Source organism: Galleria mellonella, unplaced genomic scaffold (assembly GCF_026898425.1).
Source record: "Galleria mellonella isolate WM207_F2 unplaced genomic scaffold, CSIRO_AGI_GalMel_v1 utg38, whole genome shotgun sequence".
NCBI classification, from domain to species: domain Eukaryota; kingdom Metazoa; phylum Arthropoda; class Insecta; order Lepidoptera; family Pyralidae; genus Galleria; species Galleria mellonella.
Genome location: NW_026442090.1, coordinates 3,661,950 through 3,682,690, shown reverse-complemented (window position 1 = coordinate 3,682,690; position 20,741 = coordinate 3,661,950). Strand labels below are relative to the sequence as shown.

Genomic DNA, 20,741 nt, shown 5'->3' with positions numbered 1-20,741 from the left:
ACCATACACCAAAATTCAATTATACATGGCGTATAAAATATGGCTGTGACCTTAGGCTCTGAACTTATTACTTTTCAGCCAACTGTTCAATCCATCTTTTCGAGTATAAAATTAGTCACAGACTGTTATTATGAATTGCTTTTTTAAACACTAGCGAACTGTTTGTAATTGTATTTATATATTCACGTAACAAAGTATGAAGATGATGTCAAACATGACGTACTGGATAATACAAAACAGTTGTAGTCCGTATTTACATATCCCTATGTACACTACGAGTATATCACATGCGACAGAGATGGCTTTAGCTTGCTGCTACTCAATGCTTTTATGTAGGTATGATCATAACGTGACAACAAACATTATTTACGAATAATCGCTGTTTACAGAACTCGTACCACTGTTTGCCTTTCCAAATAGTTATTCTAGCTAACTTACGTTACAGGAGAGAATTCTATTTAATGCAGTTTAATCATTTTTAATACTGAATATAATATCAACATACCTGTGCTCTGTTGATGACATCGTGTGGCCCTCGCCAGGTTGTCGCTGCTGGTGACTTTCTTTTAGCTAATTCCAAAGTGGCTTCGCTGGGACATCGCTCAAACATAAGCACCCTTTCAGCGACAGACCCACGTGTGAGGAAAGGGCGCACAGGCGTAACTCCCGATGCGGACGCCGTAGCGGTCTCACCGGCGCCCGCGCTGGACGCACGACGAGCGCGCGCTTCGAATTTGGACCGAGCTTCTGTGACGTGAGACCCTAAGGAAGCTCGTCGTTCACCACTTGCACCAGCTACCGGCTTTCTTGCTCCAGTATCCAATCTATCTTGATACCGGCTTTTTGCATAATCTACAAGCGATATCGGAGGTACTACGTCAGGCCTCTCGGCCGAACGTTCGGCTACGACACCGCCTGTACGCAATGCTCTCAATAGTCTTTCCTCCTCCCTAGCGACTTCTAATCGCATTGCTGCAGGATCCGTTCGCCGTCCACCTGCGCCGACGCCACCCGTACCGTTTCTTTCAGGAACCAAATCCGGAGGTAATATCACTTCTATCGTCTCTCCCTCGGGCTCCGGTCGGATCTCTCGTCGCGTATCAGAGCGCTCTCTCTTAACATCCGGCCTCTGCTCACGAACTAATTCTGGTCTATGCTCCCGCCTAAAGTCTGGCCGTTGTTTAATTTCAGGCTTGGGCTCTGGTTTCGGTTTGGTACGCAAACTTTCCGCCAGTTTTATGCCTGGAGCAGGCCTACACGACAATATTTCTGTTGGCGCAAGGCCACGCGCTTTCCACGTCTGGTAAATGGCTTCAGCATGATCGGAAATTTGTTTTGCGATAGCGGCGATGTCCTCTTCGCCGGTGTCTATCTCACGACGGGCCGTGGCCGCCATGGTCGAGCCGCTCGCTCTCGAGCTCTGCGGAGGCGCGCGCACCGCACCGACCGCTTCAGGGGCTCGTCGTATGCCCCATCTACACACACAGCTGATTACACAAAAGCACTGGCTGATACGCACTGCTAACTGAAACCGCACAGAATAAACCTAATGAAACTAACACGATGAAACAACACACGATGGGGCACTGTGAACAGCTGCTGCTGGACTGCAGTGAAGCGCGCGTATGACAATAAACAAAGGCGACGATCGCGTGTTTCGATGCGGGCTACGGTACACCAGAGTAGACAACGAACCGTCGGCGGCACCTCGCGCGGACTGCGGCGCGGCGCGACGGTGAGAGGCGCCGCGACCCGCGGCCCGCGCCTCCGGCCCCGTGCACCGCCCTCTGTGACCATCTCCTTATTCCTGACCCTGGCCTCCTGGATTGTCATATAATTGTTAATATCATCTTTATCTCTAATAAATAATTTTAATAACAGCGCCCTTTGTTGTGCTAAGTACAGTGCGTATTTTTTACTTTTCTTTCATGCTCCATCAATAAAATTCAGTCAGTCGTCATGAACATGCATTCAGAGCATCTAAAGTTACAATAAATCACGACCTTGAGTTTACTCGAGTTGGGCGGAATGCATATTAAAAGGCAGAGCAACTACATAGTGAGGATCAAAGCTTATTTAATACGAAATGGTACAGGACAGCTTGGTATTAACTTATTTTTTATATTTTCTGCGAATTTAGATTCTTCAAGAATTTGAATGATTTCGATTAAAGATATTAAATTGATATATACATAATATAAAATATATGCCAGTCAAATAATCGTAAAAAATATACCTATTACGAATACATAAATCGGTGTAACTGTCCATACCAACTTGAATAAATTACAGTTAAAAGCAGATGACATAATAGTTCTGCTAAAGTGCGTCCGCTTTAATGAGCATTCGTGGCCATATGTGAAAAAATACTTTATAAAATCGTCCACCAACTGCGAAGAACAGTGAAGACATGACATAAAATTATTTTATTATACCATCCAGCCACACATACCACGTCATGAATACCATATATTTGGACATTTCTCCTAGTGAAGTCACCCATACAAATATACATAGTCTAGGTCGTAGTCCTTTGTTTACGGCACGTCTGAAGCTACCGAATCTATGACGGGCGCTGCGACGGCCGGCGCCGCGTCGCGCACGCGCCTCGCGCCGCAAATAGCACGCACGTATATTTATTTACATCCTCCCCTACTTTTTACTTTTTTTACACTTTCGATGAACTGGTGGCAATGTACGCTCTTGTCTTGTCCTAGTTGGAAAAAAGAAAATGAAAAAAATAATCTATGATATACCTACAGTTTAAGATTGTGTTGTGATGGTGCACAAAAAAAAACAGACTTAATTTGTGGCAAAACCAGTTATTTTTATTTAAAAACTAAAGCAGACCAATCTGTAAGTATATCCTTTCATAAAAAAAGTTATTTTTTTTTTCAAATAGATATGACGACGAGCGAACTTAAAAAAATACAAGCGAATTGACAACCTCCTTTTTTTTGAAGTCACTTGAAAAAAATATTACATTTTTAAAAAAATTATGAAATCTATAAATTATTATTACACTATAAACTAGCTGGGTCTTTCATGATTGTTACCAATATCGATATTTTGAATAGAGGCGTATTAAAAATGGTTATAACATTTTTAGAATATGTAAGTAAGTTATAATATGTTAGTAATGGCGTCTACCAGTCTCATTTCTAGCAATATACTCTACCAGGTCGACCTCCACGCGGTTCCCTGGAAACCGTCGTATTTAATTCTTGTAGAATTCCTCACGATAGGCTAACTGATCCGATCCTATCATCCTTCACTTGTACCCCGCCAGTGTATACCAATAGCGCAGGCGGGGTTACCATCCCATTCTAGCTCACTAAAATAATACACTGCCGTATGCCACGCTATACACACAGAAGGAATCAATGTATTTCAAGACTTGTATCTCTACGTATATTTCTTTTTCATCCACTTTCGTAACTCGTCTCATATATACACACCAGTTCCAGTGATTCTATCTATATCCAGAAGTACTTGTTATCAGGGAAAAGAGATTGTATACTATCAGGTTGATCTACACGCGCGCTCTCCTGGAAATCAACTTAGTTATCTCCTTATGAATTCACCACGATAGGTAAACAATTATTAAGGTTTCTTCAAACGCGCTCGTGATACTTATAGTGCAGCAAGCGTCCATAACTCCATAGGCTATAGTAACCGTTTACTATCAGAAGAGCTGTATGCCTGTTCACCATTTTTGTGATATAAAAAAAGAAACAAATCTAACTTTACCTTCATCATTTTGTCCTCCACACCAGTGGAAATGATGAATTATTATAAATTAATATAGACCTCCGCTTACACCTACATCGTTTCACTTTCGCATTACGTAAATATTATGTCTTTCATTTGGAACGTCTATTGACCAGGATAAAAAATAGCGTTCCGAATACTACATTCATACTTAATTTCATGACGATTGGTTGAGCCATTAAAGCACCAAAAAATTCTTCAAAAGGGAGGTAAAGAGGTAAGAATACCCCTGGTGTTGCAGGCGTTGATAGGCTACGGTTACCGCTTACCATCAGGTGGGCTGCATGCTTGTTTGCCACATCAGTGGTATAAAACAAAAGAACCAAAATGTGACGCTAATTTTATATGTAATTTTAGTATAGATAAGCCAAGATGCCATATTTCAAGAGATAACAAACAAATAAACAAAACTCACTTTCATGTTTATAATATTAGTAAGAATTGTTTAAAACTGATAAAAATATACAAATATATATGCACCCGAGCCAAGGACCCATCTAAAAAAAAAATAAACTACATCATGCAGCCGATAACCTTCGAGTCAAGCTTTTGTGGTTATCCGCTTATTCGTATAAACCCACATTTATTAAAATAAACATGCGGTTATTCCAAGATGTTCCAATTAGCCAATTACATGTTACTGTAGTGATAATTTACCGCAACTATTGAAAATAAATACTATCTTATTAACATATTAATAAGTACCTAAATTTTAAAAGACTGACCTAGTTAAGAGTCACAACTTAACAAACTGGGAGGAAGGGATTGTTAGTAATGGAAACTAAGGGCCCTGATGGTCTACCATGAAATGAAATTCCGAATGTTCGGGCTCAATACCATGTTTTTGTTCGTACCAAAATCGATCCAGTAAAAGGAGCTTAACATTTCGTTTATCATAAATCCTATCGTAACAGTTCAGAGGAACGATTTTTTAACATTTTAAATAATTTTAAACGTCATGTATTATGTAATTTTAACATCAAATTTGTGTTTCGTTCGGCTCCGAAATTTCGGAAAACATTTCATGGTAGCCCCTCTGTTGCTAGCAATATACTCAACCAGGTGTATTCATCACGATGGGCTAACTGACCTGCCTTTTTATCTCACCTATCATCCCCCACTAGTTCCCCGTCAGCGAATACCCTTAGCGCAGGCAGGGTTACTATTAAATTATCAACCATTAAAACAAAAAAACTTAACATACTACTGTATGAAAAAACAAAAGACTTGCTACAAAAAACCTATTGGTACTACGTATGTCAAAGATTATATCGATTGCAATGATAATGATCAAATTTAGTTCAAAATTGGAAAAGAGATCGCATTATATGCGTTTATAAAGAAAAATCGTCCAAGTCGATTAAAACAGTACCTACTTAATTTTTGTAGTTTCTGTAACCACAAAAAAAAAACAAATATTAATAATAAATGTAAACCATAAGTACAATTATATACCAACTTTTTTTACTATATGTTTACTGTTTTTTTTCTTTTCGACTTATTATTTCTATATATAAATCAAAGATAACGATCCGTCTGTATACTAAATTTCATTCAAATGCATTGAGCTAGTTAAACACCATTGAGTAAAAAACAACCGATTACTGTGTGTAGAGATACCAAATTTCATGACGTTTGGTTAAGTCGTTAAAACACTAGGAGGTAACAAACAAACAAAGTATCTTTTACATCTTACTACAATATTATAAAGGTGAAAGTTTTAAAGATGTTTGTTTATTACTCAATTTATTTATATATTCTTTATTTACCACATTACAAAAAAAAATTTTTTTATACAACTTAGAATGGCAAACAAGCTGATGGCCCACATGATGGAAAGTGGTAACCGTCGCCTATAGACATGAGCAGTACCATGGACATAACAGTATATTCTATACTGTTTTGCCCATGATACCCCCCATGCGTTGCCATTCCTGAGGACTCAGGTGTTATTCCTCTGTACCCAGTAAATTCACGCCATATCCCACCCTTCAAACCGAAACACAGCTATGTAAACACAACTGCTTCACGGTTGAAACACGAATGGGACAGAGGTACCCAAGCAATCGACTTTTGTACAAAGTCTCTCTCTCTCTTGGTACAAAATGCTGACTTAATACTATATAGCATTCTCTCCCGGTCAACCTGTGGCCAAAACATGTCATTATGCGGGAAAAAAATTGAAAGTTGTCGTAGAAAAACACTGTAACTGTCAAATCAATCATACTTAAATAGTTAAGGTTAAGTTGTAAGTTAATAACTTATTTACTAGTATCAAATTTCATTTAAATATATACACTACTTTTTATGTGAAAGAGTAACAAATATCCATTCAAACATTCACACAAACTATCGCATTTATTTACTGAGATAATGCTATAAAATTGATCTGCACGTAAGAACCAACTCTAAGTGTTTATATACTGCCAACAACAAAAAAGTGAAAACTAAAATGCAAATTAGCTCTCCACGAGTGTCATAACCCAACAATGGGCATCGAAGCTAGACGCCGTGACAAATTGTTTCAAATAATAATAGGCACGTACAGTTAGCGCCTAATGTACTTACTCTATAGCATTTACTCTCCCGTTTAATATCTAATGATGGTGTTGGTATAAGAATAAATAGTATAATAAGCCAGGGGAAAGGGATTAATAATAATGAGGTCTAATGAGTCCATTGCTAGCAATACATCCCATCAGGTCTATCTCCACTCTATTCCACTTGGAAACCAAAACGTGGTTATTTTTTGTTTAATTTATTAAGATTGGTTAACAGATCTGTTTTCAACCTCATCTATTATCCTTCACTTTCCAGGGGTGACCACGCAGAGGTCGACTTGGTAGAGTATGTTGCTAGCAATAAGACTATTCTACCTTTTTACTAACAATCCTTTTCCCCCAAGTGACTGGGTTGATAAGCGTGATGTGAGAAAATCCGATTCATTCAACCGTCTAATTCTTTCATCATTGAATGCCTTTGATGTTTAATAAAAATGAAAACGATAACTTCCAAAAAGAAGAAGGCTCTCGAATCGTCTGTATTTAGATTAATATTTTTTTTACTCTTCAATAACACAGATGATAATGACGATTGATGATAAAATTAATATGCCTTATCAACTTAAAAATAATTATTATCGATTCAATGATATCGATCTAAAATTAACAAAGATATCATATTAACATAAAGACAAAAAATACAAGCTTAAATCAGAACCTTCTTCCTGGTATCGCTTAAAAATACAATTGAGTTGTGAATCTCATTATTTTTAAGTCGGTTAAAAATAAGACAGTATATGAATGGTTGTTCTTTAAATAGACCTGTTTACAAGCACTTTTAAGTCGTCACATCACGATCGTACCGCCAGAATCGGGATGTTATTTCCTGTCGACGAAAACTGGGAAGAAACAAGATTGATTATAGTGTATAATATAACCTATATATAGTTTTTATTCCATAATATGTACTCTTAAAGTTAATCATAGTTAAAAATATTTATCTTTTTAAGAGACTTCAAATGGAAAATTTCCTTTTCTCAATTCGCCTGTATTTTTATATGTATTAATAATAAATAAACAGCGCCATCTAGTTTTAATATTATAAATCAGCTAATGCTAATGCTAAATACAGTAATCTTAATATATTTAGCATTAATATAAACCTACGTGATTCTTGAACGCTAATATAACATACTTTCTGTAATTCTGTATTTTTGTAATAATAAATAAATAAAAAAGTTACATACTAAACAGATCTTGCACCATAAAAAAATATATACACATACATATATATCAAGTAAGGAACAGAGAAGAGGCCCTTACTACCCAACGCAGTCGTAACAAACATGAAGAAGAATCCACGCCGTTTTTATTCAGCATTTTACCCAATGAACTAAATTAAATCATATTGTAAATGGAAAACAACCAGACCAATATAAACAGGCATAGTCATGAATTCAAATGTATGTATTGTGCAGGAGTCGAACCCGCGAACTGTGAAGTACTTACTATATTAAACACCACCTAGTTTGGTATATATCAGGCACATATGTAGGTTAAATATTTGAATATTTGTTACACAATCTCACTTAAACGGTTAAACTAAATAAATGAAAAAGACTACGTCCTGTATTAATATGTAGACTATATAATTGCATATATTGCTGTCTCTATTTACATAAGCAATTTTTACATTTCCCTGAATAATAAATAACCTTTTAGACTTTTTTCACCAACACTCATTGCCACATATCAAATGACTGTGTTTATAAATCTGACGTCGACTGTACGGAACTGAGTGTACCTACGTAGACAAAACAAACAATGAAAACCATACCCATGAAACTAAGCAGTTTATTAGTATATGCAAAACAGGAAGTCTAAATAAGTTTTGTGCTTAAAAAAAATGCTAATTTCCTTTCACTTCTGTAACATTGGTATGGTCGTGTGAATATTGATTATACCATTTCTGGAACAGTTTACATAGATATAAAAATCTAGATATACTCGTATATAAGAACCTAGATATATCAGATGGAGACTTTGTACAAAATCGTTTGCTTGAGCACCTTTATCCCATTTGTGTTTCTACCGTGAAACAGTTGTGTTTTGTTTCGGTTTGAAGGGTATATGGTAGTGAATTTACAAGATAGAGAGGAATAACACTTCAGGAATGGCAACGCATGGGGGATATCATGGGCGAAACAGTATACTCTGTTATGTCCATGTCTATAGGCGACGGTTATCACTTTCCATTAGATGGGCCGTCAGCTTGTATGCCATTTTAAGTTGCAAAAAAAAATATATTGTTATACAAAATGTACTCATATAAATGTGTGAAAAAAAAATTATTATCGCGGAACAGAACATGAGTGGAGTAGACTAAAATTGTAAATATAAAACTCTATGTATAGTTATATTTTTACGAAGTAAAAACATTTCGGCGCGTTTGCCTACAACCATCATCAACAACATCACTGAATGTTTATAAATGAGTGTATAATATGGCTGAACGTATTCTATTTTCAAAATCGTTGTTAGTATCCGTTTATGCATCTAAAGTTGTTTTGTATATCAATGATACGATGAACTCAATGACGTAATGTAACTGCATATTATAGATACATTATTAACTACATTTCTGCTTTGTATACTTTTTTTAGTTAAGGAAACTTCGAAAAATGAATTTCTAGATTTTATAGTATGCTATACTTTCACAAATACTTATGAGATTACAATTCCTTACAAGAATCTTGAAAGCTGAAGGAGGGACAGTATGCGCTCTATATCATCATAGTCATCAAATACTCGCATTAATCAGTAAATTCAATAGAAACGAAATTAATATGGGACTAACAAGGAAGTTGCTATTTATTGCAGAAAGAGTTACCATAATCATGGCCACAGCAATGTATTTTGAGAAGTATTATTCATTAGGTGCTATTTATGTCTGCATGCGACAATTATCACTTACTGTAGCTGTCAGAGACGCCCTCACCTCGTATGCCATTTCAAATTGCATAAAAATAATTTTAGAACTGGCAAAGATATTGCATACAAAATATACCTAAGCTATACAAAAAAATATACCCAGTCGAATTAAGAATCTCCTCGTTTCTAAACTGTATTCTTTTACAAATTGTACGAAAGTAAATAATTTTAAATTTTAGCGTTGTTGATATAAATTTTAAATTTAATTTTTCATTGCATTAAATCCCGATCATAAATAATTTTATACTTTCGCATTGTTTACACATATTCAAATACGCTATCAGGACTTAGCGTCTTGTCGTGAACAAGACGTGGTGTAAACAACATCGAAAAGTCAACAATAAAGAAGTAGGTATGTAGCTACTATTTACCTGCAAAATTTTTCATCGCGGCAAGCCCCAATCATCGTACTACGTATCAAGTCCCGATAGTGTATTTAAAATATATAAAAATATGTATACCTAGTAGTTTAAAACAAAGGAAGCGGGAAATAATGCATAACTAAAATGTCAAATATGCTTCACCCTACAGGGCGCGGTGACCGTTGACCTCGACGGAAAGAGCAATGAAATCACATTGTGAGGGTACTGGCCGTTTCGCCCTAACTAATCAACCTGTATTGTAAACTAGCAATATTCCATGGCTTAATCCGCGTGAATCAATATACTTCCGTCTTACTTGGTTTGTTTTGGAATCCTGCAATGAGGAGGGCGTTAATATTCGCGACACAGTTTTATACTTCTACGGATATCATAATTTTTCAATAATATTGTAATCAATTTTTTTTGTTTTAAATAAAAAATTATTATTAATAATAATATATAAAGAATACTGTGTTAAGTTACAGTATATTCCACCCGAGTATCAAGTTTATTACAAATCTGTTAAGCTGTTTCATTATAATTGAGTTTCATATATCCTAAACATGTTAAGAGAAACAGGTTGATAATAAAAATACTTGATATTGCAGTTCTCTTTTATCACGTTTTCATCGGTAGGAAAACATAAAGACTATCTATGACAGAATTGTAAACCATAAGACAATAGAAAATCAGTATAAAATATAAAAGACGGATTTTGACGGCCAGTTATATAAATGGCGTATTTGATGGCCAATAACATGCCACACATAAATTGTCATATTTATAATTTATAATATTAATATAATTACACAACACTATATTAGTACGGACAAATTTTCTTTCCAATTCAAATGAATGAACACGATTTTTGTCTAAATATTTTGTACGAGTACACAAATTAAGAAAAAAAAAACATTAAACTGTTTACGTTAATACGGCACGCCTCTGTAATATTTTACTTCAATTATGATCATATATGGTAAAGACGTGGTGTTCTGTTTGTGTTTCTGAACTTGATCGAAATCTTGTAAATATTTTACTCACAAATTTTTTATTCTTTGGATTTTTAAGAGGCGTGCCATGTTATCATAGATATCTATACTTCAATATTTTGTTACTCTTCTTGTTTAATTTTTCAATGTTGGTTTGAACTAGTGAGAGACTTTGTACAAAAGTCGTTTGCTTGGGCACCTCTGGCCCATTCGTGTTTTTACCGTGAAGCAGTTATATTTGCATGGTTGCGTTTCGGTTTAAAGGGTGGGATATGGCAGTGTTTTTTAGGGTACAGGGAAATAACACCTGAATCCTCAGGAATGGCAACGCATGGGGCATCATGGGAGACAACAGTTTACACTGTTATGTCCATGGTACTGCTCATGTCTATAGACGACGGTTACCACTTTCCATCAGGTGGACCGTCAGCTTGTTTGTCATTCTAAGTTACATAAAAAAAAAGTTCTATTTCCTTGCTAAAAGAAAGTTGCGTACTCTATGTTTGACAATCTTGAAATCTATACTTTATGATATTGACATCTGACACAGGAGGTAGAACTAATGACCATATGAGCATTTTTATACTTTTTTTATTTAAAATTTATTTAATAGAAATAATAACTTTTGTAAATGTGACGACAATGTTTCAGAGTAAAAAATAATTCACAGTTAGAAAATATTATTTTAGTTTAATACAGTAGAAAACTTGTCTAATCAGATTGCTAAAACTTTTTCTCTTAATCTGTTCATATCATTTATATCATAAATAAATTATAAAACGTTTTATCTTAATGGAAAATGATTAATGAGTATTCGATTAAAAATGGATGAAGCTAAGGCACCAAACAGTAGTATAGACTGGAAGGCAATCGACATTTACTTATTCTTAAACGGACAACAATACGGGGTGTATTGTTGTCCGTTTAAGAATAAGTAAATGAATACATATCTGAACACATACACATTGATACGTCCAAGAATACACATCTGAACACATACACATTGATACAAAATAAAATTACTTCTAGAAGGAACAGCAGAATACGACTGCAGAAAAATGTGACCTCTAATAAACTGGCCCAAGAATTAGCAAACATCGTAAAATCTTCTGAAACTATTACAAATCCAACTACATTTCTTATGAAAAAAGAAGATATGGTTAATTTAAAATTAAACGTACAAGTTAAAAATTGCACGACTGGTATAAATATATATATAAATGGTAAAATGAATAACAATATACAAAATTTGCAGTTATATAACAATAAATTACGAGAAAATAGTTCACAGTCGAATATCGGTGAAGGTATATTTATGCAAAATAAAGTATTACAGATGATTCTTAGTGAATTAAACCAAAGTCAACCTAATCAAAAAATTCCCTTTTTACTTGTAACGATCTTAACCACCTCCATGACTCCAATAGAATTTACGTTGCATCAACTTGTAGTGACAACATAAAATATGTTGTAATACTATTAAAGAGCAATGATGATACAAGTGGTGATGATAATTTTAGAAGGTAATTATATTCAAACAACTTTCATATTATTTTTTAAATATTTTTTTGTGCCAGATATTAGGTGTAATTGTGAAAAAGAAAATCATAAAACAGACAAACAAGTTCAAACTACGCAAAATATAGAATCAAATAATATTATTAATTGTGTAAAAAAAGGTTCTTACACAACAACTGAGTTAGGTAACACAGAAAAGAAATTCATGGTATAAATAAATAATAATAATGAAGTAACGGAAATTCTTAATACTCCAACTTTAAACTATACTGAAGACAAGAATAAAAATGAATGCGCTATGACAAAACGAAGAGTGGTTATATCTGAAGAAGAAAATACTGTACCCGAATGTGTTATAACAACAAAAGAACATACAACAGATGAAGTACATACAGCAGAACGGTTAATGACGCCAATGAAACATCAAATTAACAAATATTCTCAAACAGAATGGTGTAACAATATGGTAAAATTTTATTTATGCTATGATAATATTTTTTTAAGGTTAAACAGAGTTCAGTTAAAGTAAATTATTATTTTTCACTTAGACATAAGATGTCACGCTGATGACCATTACAAATTCCACCTACCTCCACTACGTGTCCTTAAATGTTATAATTTTTTAAATTGATTAAAAGATAATATTCCTTTAGACGTTTTATTAAAATAACTTTTTATAGCTAAATGTTAAACCTAATGAAAGCAGCGTACATAGCAATACCGAGTTTGGCTATGCGACGATCATATACTATAGAATATCCTAAGTTTTCATGATGTTCTTCTTGAAACATTTTCAATTTCTTTGCAAGTATATTGAGAGGTTTCTGTCCAATGTAACGCAGCTGCATTTCAGTGATGTATTTTAAAGTTTGTGGCGGTATTTCCATCATTATCTGATAGGAAAGTGATATCATGCCTTATTATTTAGAATACATTATGGTTAAAGATATTAAACCACTGTTAAAGAACTATTACATATAATATCGTACAAGTAAGACTATGATTCGAATAATGCTTACTTGAATATTATTATCGAATAAATTCATTATATAGAACAGTGTCACACGTCAAATGAAGGAAATGCTATGGATTATAAGAAAGTAAATATATATGATCCTATCTATAACTAACTACTTAAACTGTAACTAATAACAAAGCCCATAAATTTCATTTCAATTGTAAAACATATAAATTTATAAACATAAATTGATTAAAATACATGATTCCTAACCTGTGCTGTGATACCAGACATAGCTTCAGGGTTAATAGCACTAAAAGCAGGTCCTTCTACTTCGGCTAATAGCAGACCTAAGCGAGAAACATCTCGAGCACTCCAGCTGTACGATTTTCCTAGTGCCTGGACAAATGTTATTAGCCAAGTTGTAAATGTAAATAATTTCATTATTGGGAAGTAAAGGAGTGTCTAGACTAATATAATGAAGTGAATAGATTAGATTTTTTGTTTATAATTAATATATAAATAAATAAATGGAATAAAAATACTTTTATCCATAGATAGCTTCATTGTCTAATCTCAAAGGCTGTATTTTATTTAAAAATGATAATCTAAATATCTACCTATGCGAAGCCGGAGCGAGTCGGTTATAAAGAAGATGTAGTACATATAAATATGAAGTAGGTATTTATAAATCGAAAATTTATACAACATTTTATTATAAATATAATTTCACCTGAGTTTTTGTCATCATCGCTAGATAGAATCTTCGTTGCAACGGATCACACGCTCTGATGTGATAAAACACCTGAAGAATTTAAATTATAAATAGTCTTTGCTTTATTTTGAATTTAATAATATTCTTTAACTTACCTGATGAGCGAGTTGCAAATAAGTGTTTTCGGGAATTTTTCTCATAAAGGTCATAGGTACACCGCATAGCAAATTGTTCATCATATTTAGATATTTCGGTTGCATCCAATTCTTATTCAGTTGTATATATTTGCTGGCTACCACGCCTACCTATTTTTAATAAAAATTTTGTAGATATAATATTACTAAATAAAAAAAAAAGTAACTATATGAAAAATAAAAAATATATGTGACCTGATGTCTATTAAGATCAGCGTGTGTACCAATATACATAAGTATTCTATCATCGCTCAAATTGAGCCGGGCAATTTCCCTTCCATTCAAATACTTGAATAATGGTCGGTACATCTCAAGAGTCTGGTAAGAAATACTACTAGGCTTATTGCCGGCCTTCACCACAGTCCACGTCGCTGCCAGTTTTTCACGGCCGATCTTCATCATAGCTATGGTACGAGCCTACGAATAGTATAGCAAGCCTATTGCAAATTATATTTTGTTGAAATGGTCATGCATGTGATATTTATTTGCAATATTATGAATTGAGTCTGACATATCTATATTTCACTATATTTGACATATAATTTAATGCAATATTTAGAATAATATTAACTATTAATTTGGATAAATAAATATTGTTCTGTTTGGTAGTCCGTACAAATAGAAATTTATAAGTTGTAAATGCAATTTTGTATGAAAAAAGCAACAGTTGAGTTGGACAGTGGAATAATAAAATAGTGACTATATATATAGTGTAAAAATGCTTATATTTAGTTTACTTTTTTTATACCGCTATAGTGGCAAACAAGCATTACGAACCACCTGATAGTAAACGGGAATGGCCTATGGACGCCTGTAACTTGAATATTTTTTTTTTCTCTACTGAAAACTTAGCTGCGCCTCTAGTAGATGTTTTTAGAAACACAGATTTTCATACCAACTTATTAACGTAAAGGAGAATGCCTTGTTATATACACAAATATTTGTTTTATTACATAGTTATGATAGGAACGCATCACATGTATGTTATATATAGTCTGTGACATTTGTCATCTGTCATGTTGGAATATCTATTATCGCATCCATATCGTGTCTTAATGGCATCTCCTAATAATTGTCGCACTATAATAAAATCTATATAGTTAATGCCTTTTATTGATATATTCCCATAAGCCATCCTCATAATAACTTTTTTTAATAATTATAAATAAAATAGATAAATGTTTCGGAATGCAGTCTACAATAGACAACTGCTTCAATTCTAACAAAATTAATATTAACTACGCTCATCTCACTATTTTTTTATACAACTTAGAATGGCAAACAAGCTGACGGCCCACCTGATAGAAAGTGGTAACCGTCGCCTATAGATATTAGCAGTACCATGGACATATCAGATTATACTGTTTCGCCCATGATACCACCCATGCGTTGCCATTCCTAAGGACTCAGGTGTTATTCCTTCGTACCCAGTAAATTCATGCTATATCCCACCCTTCAAACCGAAACACAGCCATGCAAACACAACTGCTTTACGGTTGAAACACGAATGGGACAGAGAATAAATGTAAATAACAGAATAATTTATTCTTTTTAAAGTAATTCTAATTTTTAGAGTGAAACGGACATAATTATATAGGAATAATTTAAAAATTGCTTACCGAACGCAATACATACATAGGTGGTAATCGCAAAATATCGTCCAAATTTCCTTCCAGAAATATTGAGAAAGCGTTTACAGCCGTCTGCATATAATCCTTGGTGATTTTTAAATTACAATATCCTCGATGCATATACTCAGATATTGGCATATGTACACTACTTTTATTCTCAAATAGTTCGGCTCTAAAAAACGTTTAAGTGCATGAATCAGTGACGAATAAAAGCTAAATGGATTTTGAAGTTAACTACGGAACTATATATTCAAAAATTTCAGTTGACTTATTACATATTATTATATAACTAGAATTACCTCATTATGTTTCCACTTGGATACTGAATCAGAGAATCTGTACCGAATTCATCGAGCTTTAACTTTTGAACGTTAGACATTTTTATAATATCATCTGAAAAATTGAAGTCTACTCATGTTTACATATTTATTTGTATTATAAAGCTGAGCACCAAAGAAATTTATATGACTTAATATAATTATTAAATTAGCATTTATAATAGCCACCTATAATACAATAGGAGAAAAAACATAGGTATATGTGTTTACTTATGTATGTGTATATGACTATGCTGTCACAGATATTATTTTTTACAAATCTATTTTTTTTAACGCGCCACCTACCTATTTATGCTTTAATTCGTTCTACCCAAAGGTTGTCTGGAAGAGATTGCTTAGCAATAAGACCGCCTTTTGTACTACACTATACGTATTGAAAATTGTTTAACAAATCATGTTTTGTTGGTGCAATAAAGTGTTAAATAAATAAATAAAATAAAATAATATATTTTGAAAAATACAAGAAAAATATTATAAAATTAATAATTAAATCGTTCATTATGTTTACATTTATCTTACCGTAGGTTTTATGTCCAAAAAGAAATCTATGTATTTGTTTGTTAAATGTTATAATGGGATCTGAAATTTAACATGAAATTATTACAAATTATTAAAGATTAATGTTGTACCTAAACAAACTACTAAAATATGGTATACTTAGAAAAGTAACAAATAAATACTGTTTACGGTAACCTTCTTTGATATTAATTGCTGTAGGGATTGTCCCAAAAGCAATGCCACTCGTGTTGTATCGGGCCGTCGTAACTTGCAGATGTTCAGGCATATTTAACTTTTGCTTTATATAGTTAAGTTGTAAAGGTGCTTCGTAACTCTTGCAATGGGAATCTTTAATGAAACACAGGTAAAAGGAGGCATACAATTGCATATTATACGTATAAGGTTCACATTCAGTGATTTAATACGGGCAGTCTACCATGATACGAAATTCCAAATTTTCTAATTCAATTTCGTGTTTTTGCTTATAAAGAAATAAGCTTGGCATTACGTTCATCATAAATCCTACCACAAAAGTACAAAGAACAATAGTTTAGGATTTTTAATATAATGTAATTTCACATTTTATTAAAAATCCTAAAATATAATTTCTTGGACATTGTTTCGTTCGGTTCCGAAATTTCAAAAAACAGTTTATGGTAGGTCCTCTGGTGTCAACTTTAACGGTACTTTAATCACTGTCGTAGGTATTAAATTTTAATTTTATTTATCCAACTTAGAATGGCAAACAAGCTGACGATCCACCTGATGGAAAGTGATAACCGTCGCCTATAGACATGAGCAGTACCATGGACATAACAGAGTATACTGTTTCGCCCATGATACCCCCATCCGTTGCCATTTCTGAGGACTCAAGTGTTATTCCTCTGTAATCAGTAAATTCACGCCATGCAAACCGAAACACAGCCATACAAACACAACTGCTTAACGTTTGAAACACGAATGGGACAGAGGTACCCAAGCAATCGACTTTTGTACAAAGTCTCTCTCTGGTAAATACTCACGCTCTTCTCTATTTAGGTTTTCTATCTAACAAATTTCATACATTCAAAAGTTCGATATATTTTTATTTTCATAATGTATTTAGTTCAATGTAATAAACTTGATTTATTTATTATGAATGTTATATGAATATTATTATGTTATTATTCGTTGTTTGTAGAAAGGATTTTTTTATATTGTTTAATTTTATTTATATTTTCACCATACTTTAAAATCCATATAGATACTTTTAATCACCAGAGAACAGGTACTGCAAGAACTGCACTTCTTTTATCCCAAATATGTCATCCTTCTTTTAAGTCTATACACTGAATTAATAATAGTTAATCTTACCTTTCAATTCATCTTGATTTATGTCTGTAATAGTATAAATACTCTTCATATAACCAAGTACACTTGAATATATACACCATTGCAAGAATAATTGATAACTAATCATAACTAACGACACCATTTGCTTTGTAATATTTTACAACTGATCCATATCTACTCACTCAAGTTGGCTATGAAATTATAAAAATCCATTTTAGTAAAATATTCCTTAATTAGGATAAAATATAATATGAAGTGTATATTATACCAGTTACTGTGACAATTACATTATGATCAATGATAAGATCGCTACTCTCTAAATATGAACAAGACGCAAATCTATATACAACTTCTCATTACCAAGAATCACCAGAGGGAGACTTTGTACAAAAGTCGATTGCTTGGGTACCTCTGTCCCATTCGTGTTTCTACCGTGAAGCAGTTGTGTTTGCATGGCTGTATTTCGATTTGAAGGGTGGGATATGGCGTGAATTTACAGGGTACAGAGGAATAACACCTGAGTCTATAGGCGACGGTTACCACTTTCCATCAGGTGGGCCGTCAGTTTGTTTGTCATTCTAAGTTGTATAAAAAAAAAATTCAGAAGCAGGTATTCTTGTCGTCACTCTACGCACATGATAAGACTCTCCCGTAGCCTATACCTAAAATTCTTGTTTCTCTACCTTACGTATATATCAATTGGATATTAATTAAATTATTATATTAGATATTATTTAGATTCCGAATATACAGGTCTATATAAAAAGTAGAAATGGAAATCATTAGCAGTACATAAAACTAATAATCTACCCGTGCTATAGAATATACTTCTCCTCCTCCATTACGTACGTCTCGTGAGGCGCAACAAAATATTCAATTCAATTCCAATCTGGACTTATTTCACTGTACTGCCACAGAGTTTTGCAGAGCGGTAACAAATTAAGCAGAAATGCATTATTAATATTTACTTTATATAACATAAATAGATTTTTATTATTATTATTATTATTTCAATATTGTATTATTATATTGTTTGATATTTTAATTTTTAATGTATGTATTTTGAGTGCATTGGTAAAAACTGTAAAACTCACCAAAAATATGTATATAAATAAATATTAATAGCATATACATTTAATTAATATATGTCTACTGTAGGGAGATTTGTGTAGTCGTCTGCATATCTCTCTCTCTCTCTCTCTCTCTTGCTCACCAGTGCCTTGGGTTCTGCTTTCAAAAAAATTTCAGTGAAATTAGAGAGTACTGTACTGTAACTGAAAATCTTCATATTATAAGAATCGTCAATATGCGATTTCTATCTTTAGTTTTAAAAGCACCAATAAATTATTGTGATAATCTACCAGGAGTCGGTAGGTATCCTTTATTACCACTCATGTTTTATTACAAAAATGAGTTCGAATGTATAATATAAATTATGATTTTCCATAAATGTTTTTATTAAAATTTTTCAGCTCCGCATGCCAGCCTTGCAAGACTAAAGTATTTGCGCGGGTGAAGAGGTATTTTTTCATCTATATATAAAGGTATTTTTTTATTATAATCACATCCTTTGTCCAATTCATTTTAACATTTATTATATTTTCTCTATTAAAGTCCCTGGGGGAGACGTCGACGTTCTATAAATAACAAAGAAGGTGATATACACAAAAAGTAAATTTCCTTTACACTTGAACAAATAATTTAAGTTTATAAGATAATAAAGCAACGACGTTATATATCTAAGCAGGATATAAATTATTATTTAATATATTCTTATTTATAAAGGTCACATGAAAGCTTTAAATTCATAATGGCGCCTAGAGAAGTCATTCGGCAAACGTCGTGCTGTCAACAGTATGTATTTGATCACAGAAACCAAATACTATTCTTGTTTTACTCATATTAGTACTTATAATAATTAGATAAATAAATAATCAATCTCAATTACAAGTCAATTGCCACAGTCGTATCCAATACTAAAACTGAAAAGAAAATAGTAACAAAACTCAAGGTTTAACAAGCATCCGTATTTGCGGCAATGAAAATGAACTTATAAATATTATAAGTGTACAAGAAAATAACAAAATTACAGAATTATTAAGTGACATAGGCAGCAAACTTGAATTTACAAATATGGATGTCAGTTATGTACCAAATGTTTATAAATAAAAATTTTAAAGATGCATTTTGTCAATGTTCTGCGGCAAGCACTATGCAAAAGGATGCACAGACGCAGTACGAAACTTTTGCTTGCCCAAAATGTGTTGATTGTTTTTTATATAAAAATTTTGTTACCAAAAATAGATGAACAACAAAGATACGTTCTGCAGGTTTTGCAATATTTTCTAATAACTCTATTGTATATACGTTTCTTATAAAAAATCTCTTAAGTAAATAAGTAACCAAAGTGGATTACTTTACTAACATTATAGATTTGAATCGAAATTTATTTGTTCGTTACTTCTTGGCGTCTTAACTCTATCAATCGTCATGCAATTTAGTACACACGTACTATTTGGGATAAAGAAGGACATAGGTACTGTTTATTTTTATAAAGGTATTTATTACTATTTATTTTTATTTATCATGGTCACGCGGGTGAAGTCGCGTGTAAAAGCTAATCTGATTTCCATGAATCACGTACTTCACTCACAACAATAAACTCCTCTATTTCTAATGAACAACAGTTAGTAAACCTAATTATTTTAATGACAAAAAGTAGCTCCCTTTTTGAAACGTTGGATTCTATAATCTCTTCGAAATTCGACAATTCAAGTAATACGTTCGCCATTATATCAACATTTTGTAAAATATCTCGGCCTACTTCAATATAATTTTGATTATGAACTTTCCTTTATGAATTTGTAATTAAAATTCAAAGCGACTATTATTACTACGTATCTTGAAGTTATTAGCATCAATAGTAAAACTGAAAACGTA

The 20,741-nt window shown here is 33.0% G+C and overlaps 2 protein-coding genes across 4 annotated transcripts in view; both read right to left on the bottom strand.

The window, feature by feature from the left end:
* Positions 1–1,708, bottom strand: part of LOC113522653 (serine/threonine-protein phosphatase 2A regulatory subunit B'' subunit delta-like) — a 175,953-nt gene extending 174,245 nt beyond the window's left edge. For all 3 annotated transcript variants that reach the window (XM_026908414.3, XM_052897635.1, XM_052897634.1), the window contains exon 1: positions 506–1,708. In XM_026908414.3, coding sequence (XP_026764215.2) covers positions 506–1,396 — 891 coding nt within the window. In that variant the 5' untranslated portion in view covers positions 1,397–1,708. The remainder of the gene's footprint in view (positions 1–505) is intronic.
* LOC113523026 (uncharacterized) lies at positions 1,668–17,943 on the bottom strand. Its single transcript, XM_031914099.2, has 11 exons — positions 17,823–17,943; positions 16,665–16,817; positions 16,491–16,550; positions 15,933–16,026; positions 15,622–15,805; positions 14,198–14,419; positions 13,964–14,113; positions 13,827–13,898; positions 13,367–13,492; positions 12,847–13,028; positions 1,668–1,821 (listed from the first exon to the last, which is right to left on the bottom strand). The coding sequence occupies exons 1-11, from the start codon at positions 17,941–17,943 to the stop codon at positions 1,668–1,670; spliced, it is 1,518 nt and encodes a 505-aa protein (XP_031769959.2).
* Between the last annotated feature and the right edge of the window lie 2,798 nt (positions 17,944–20,741).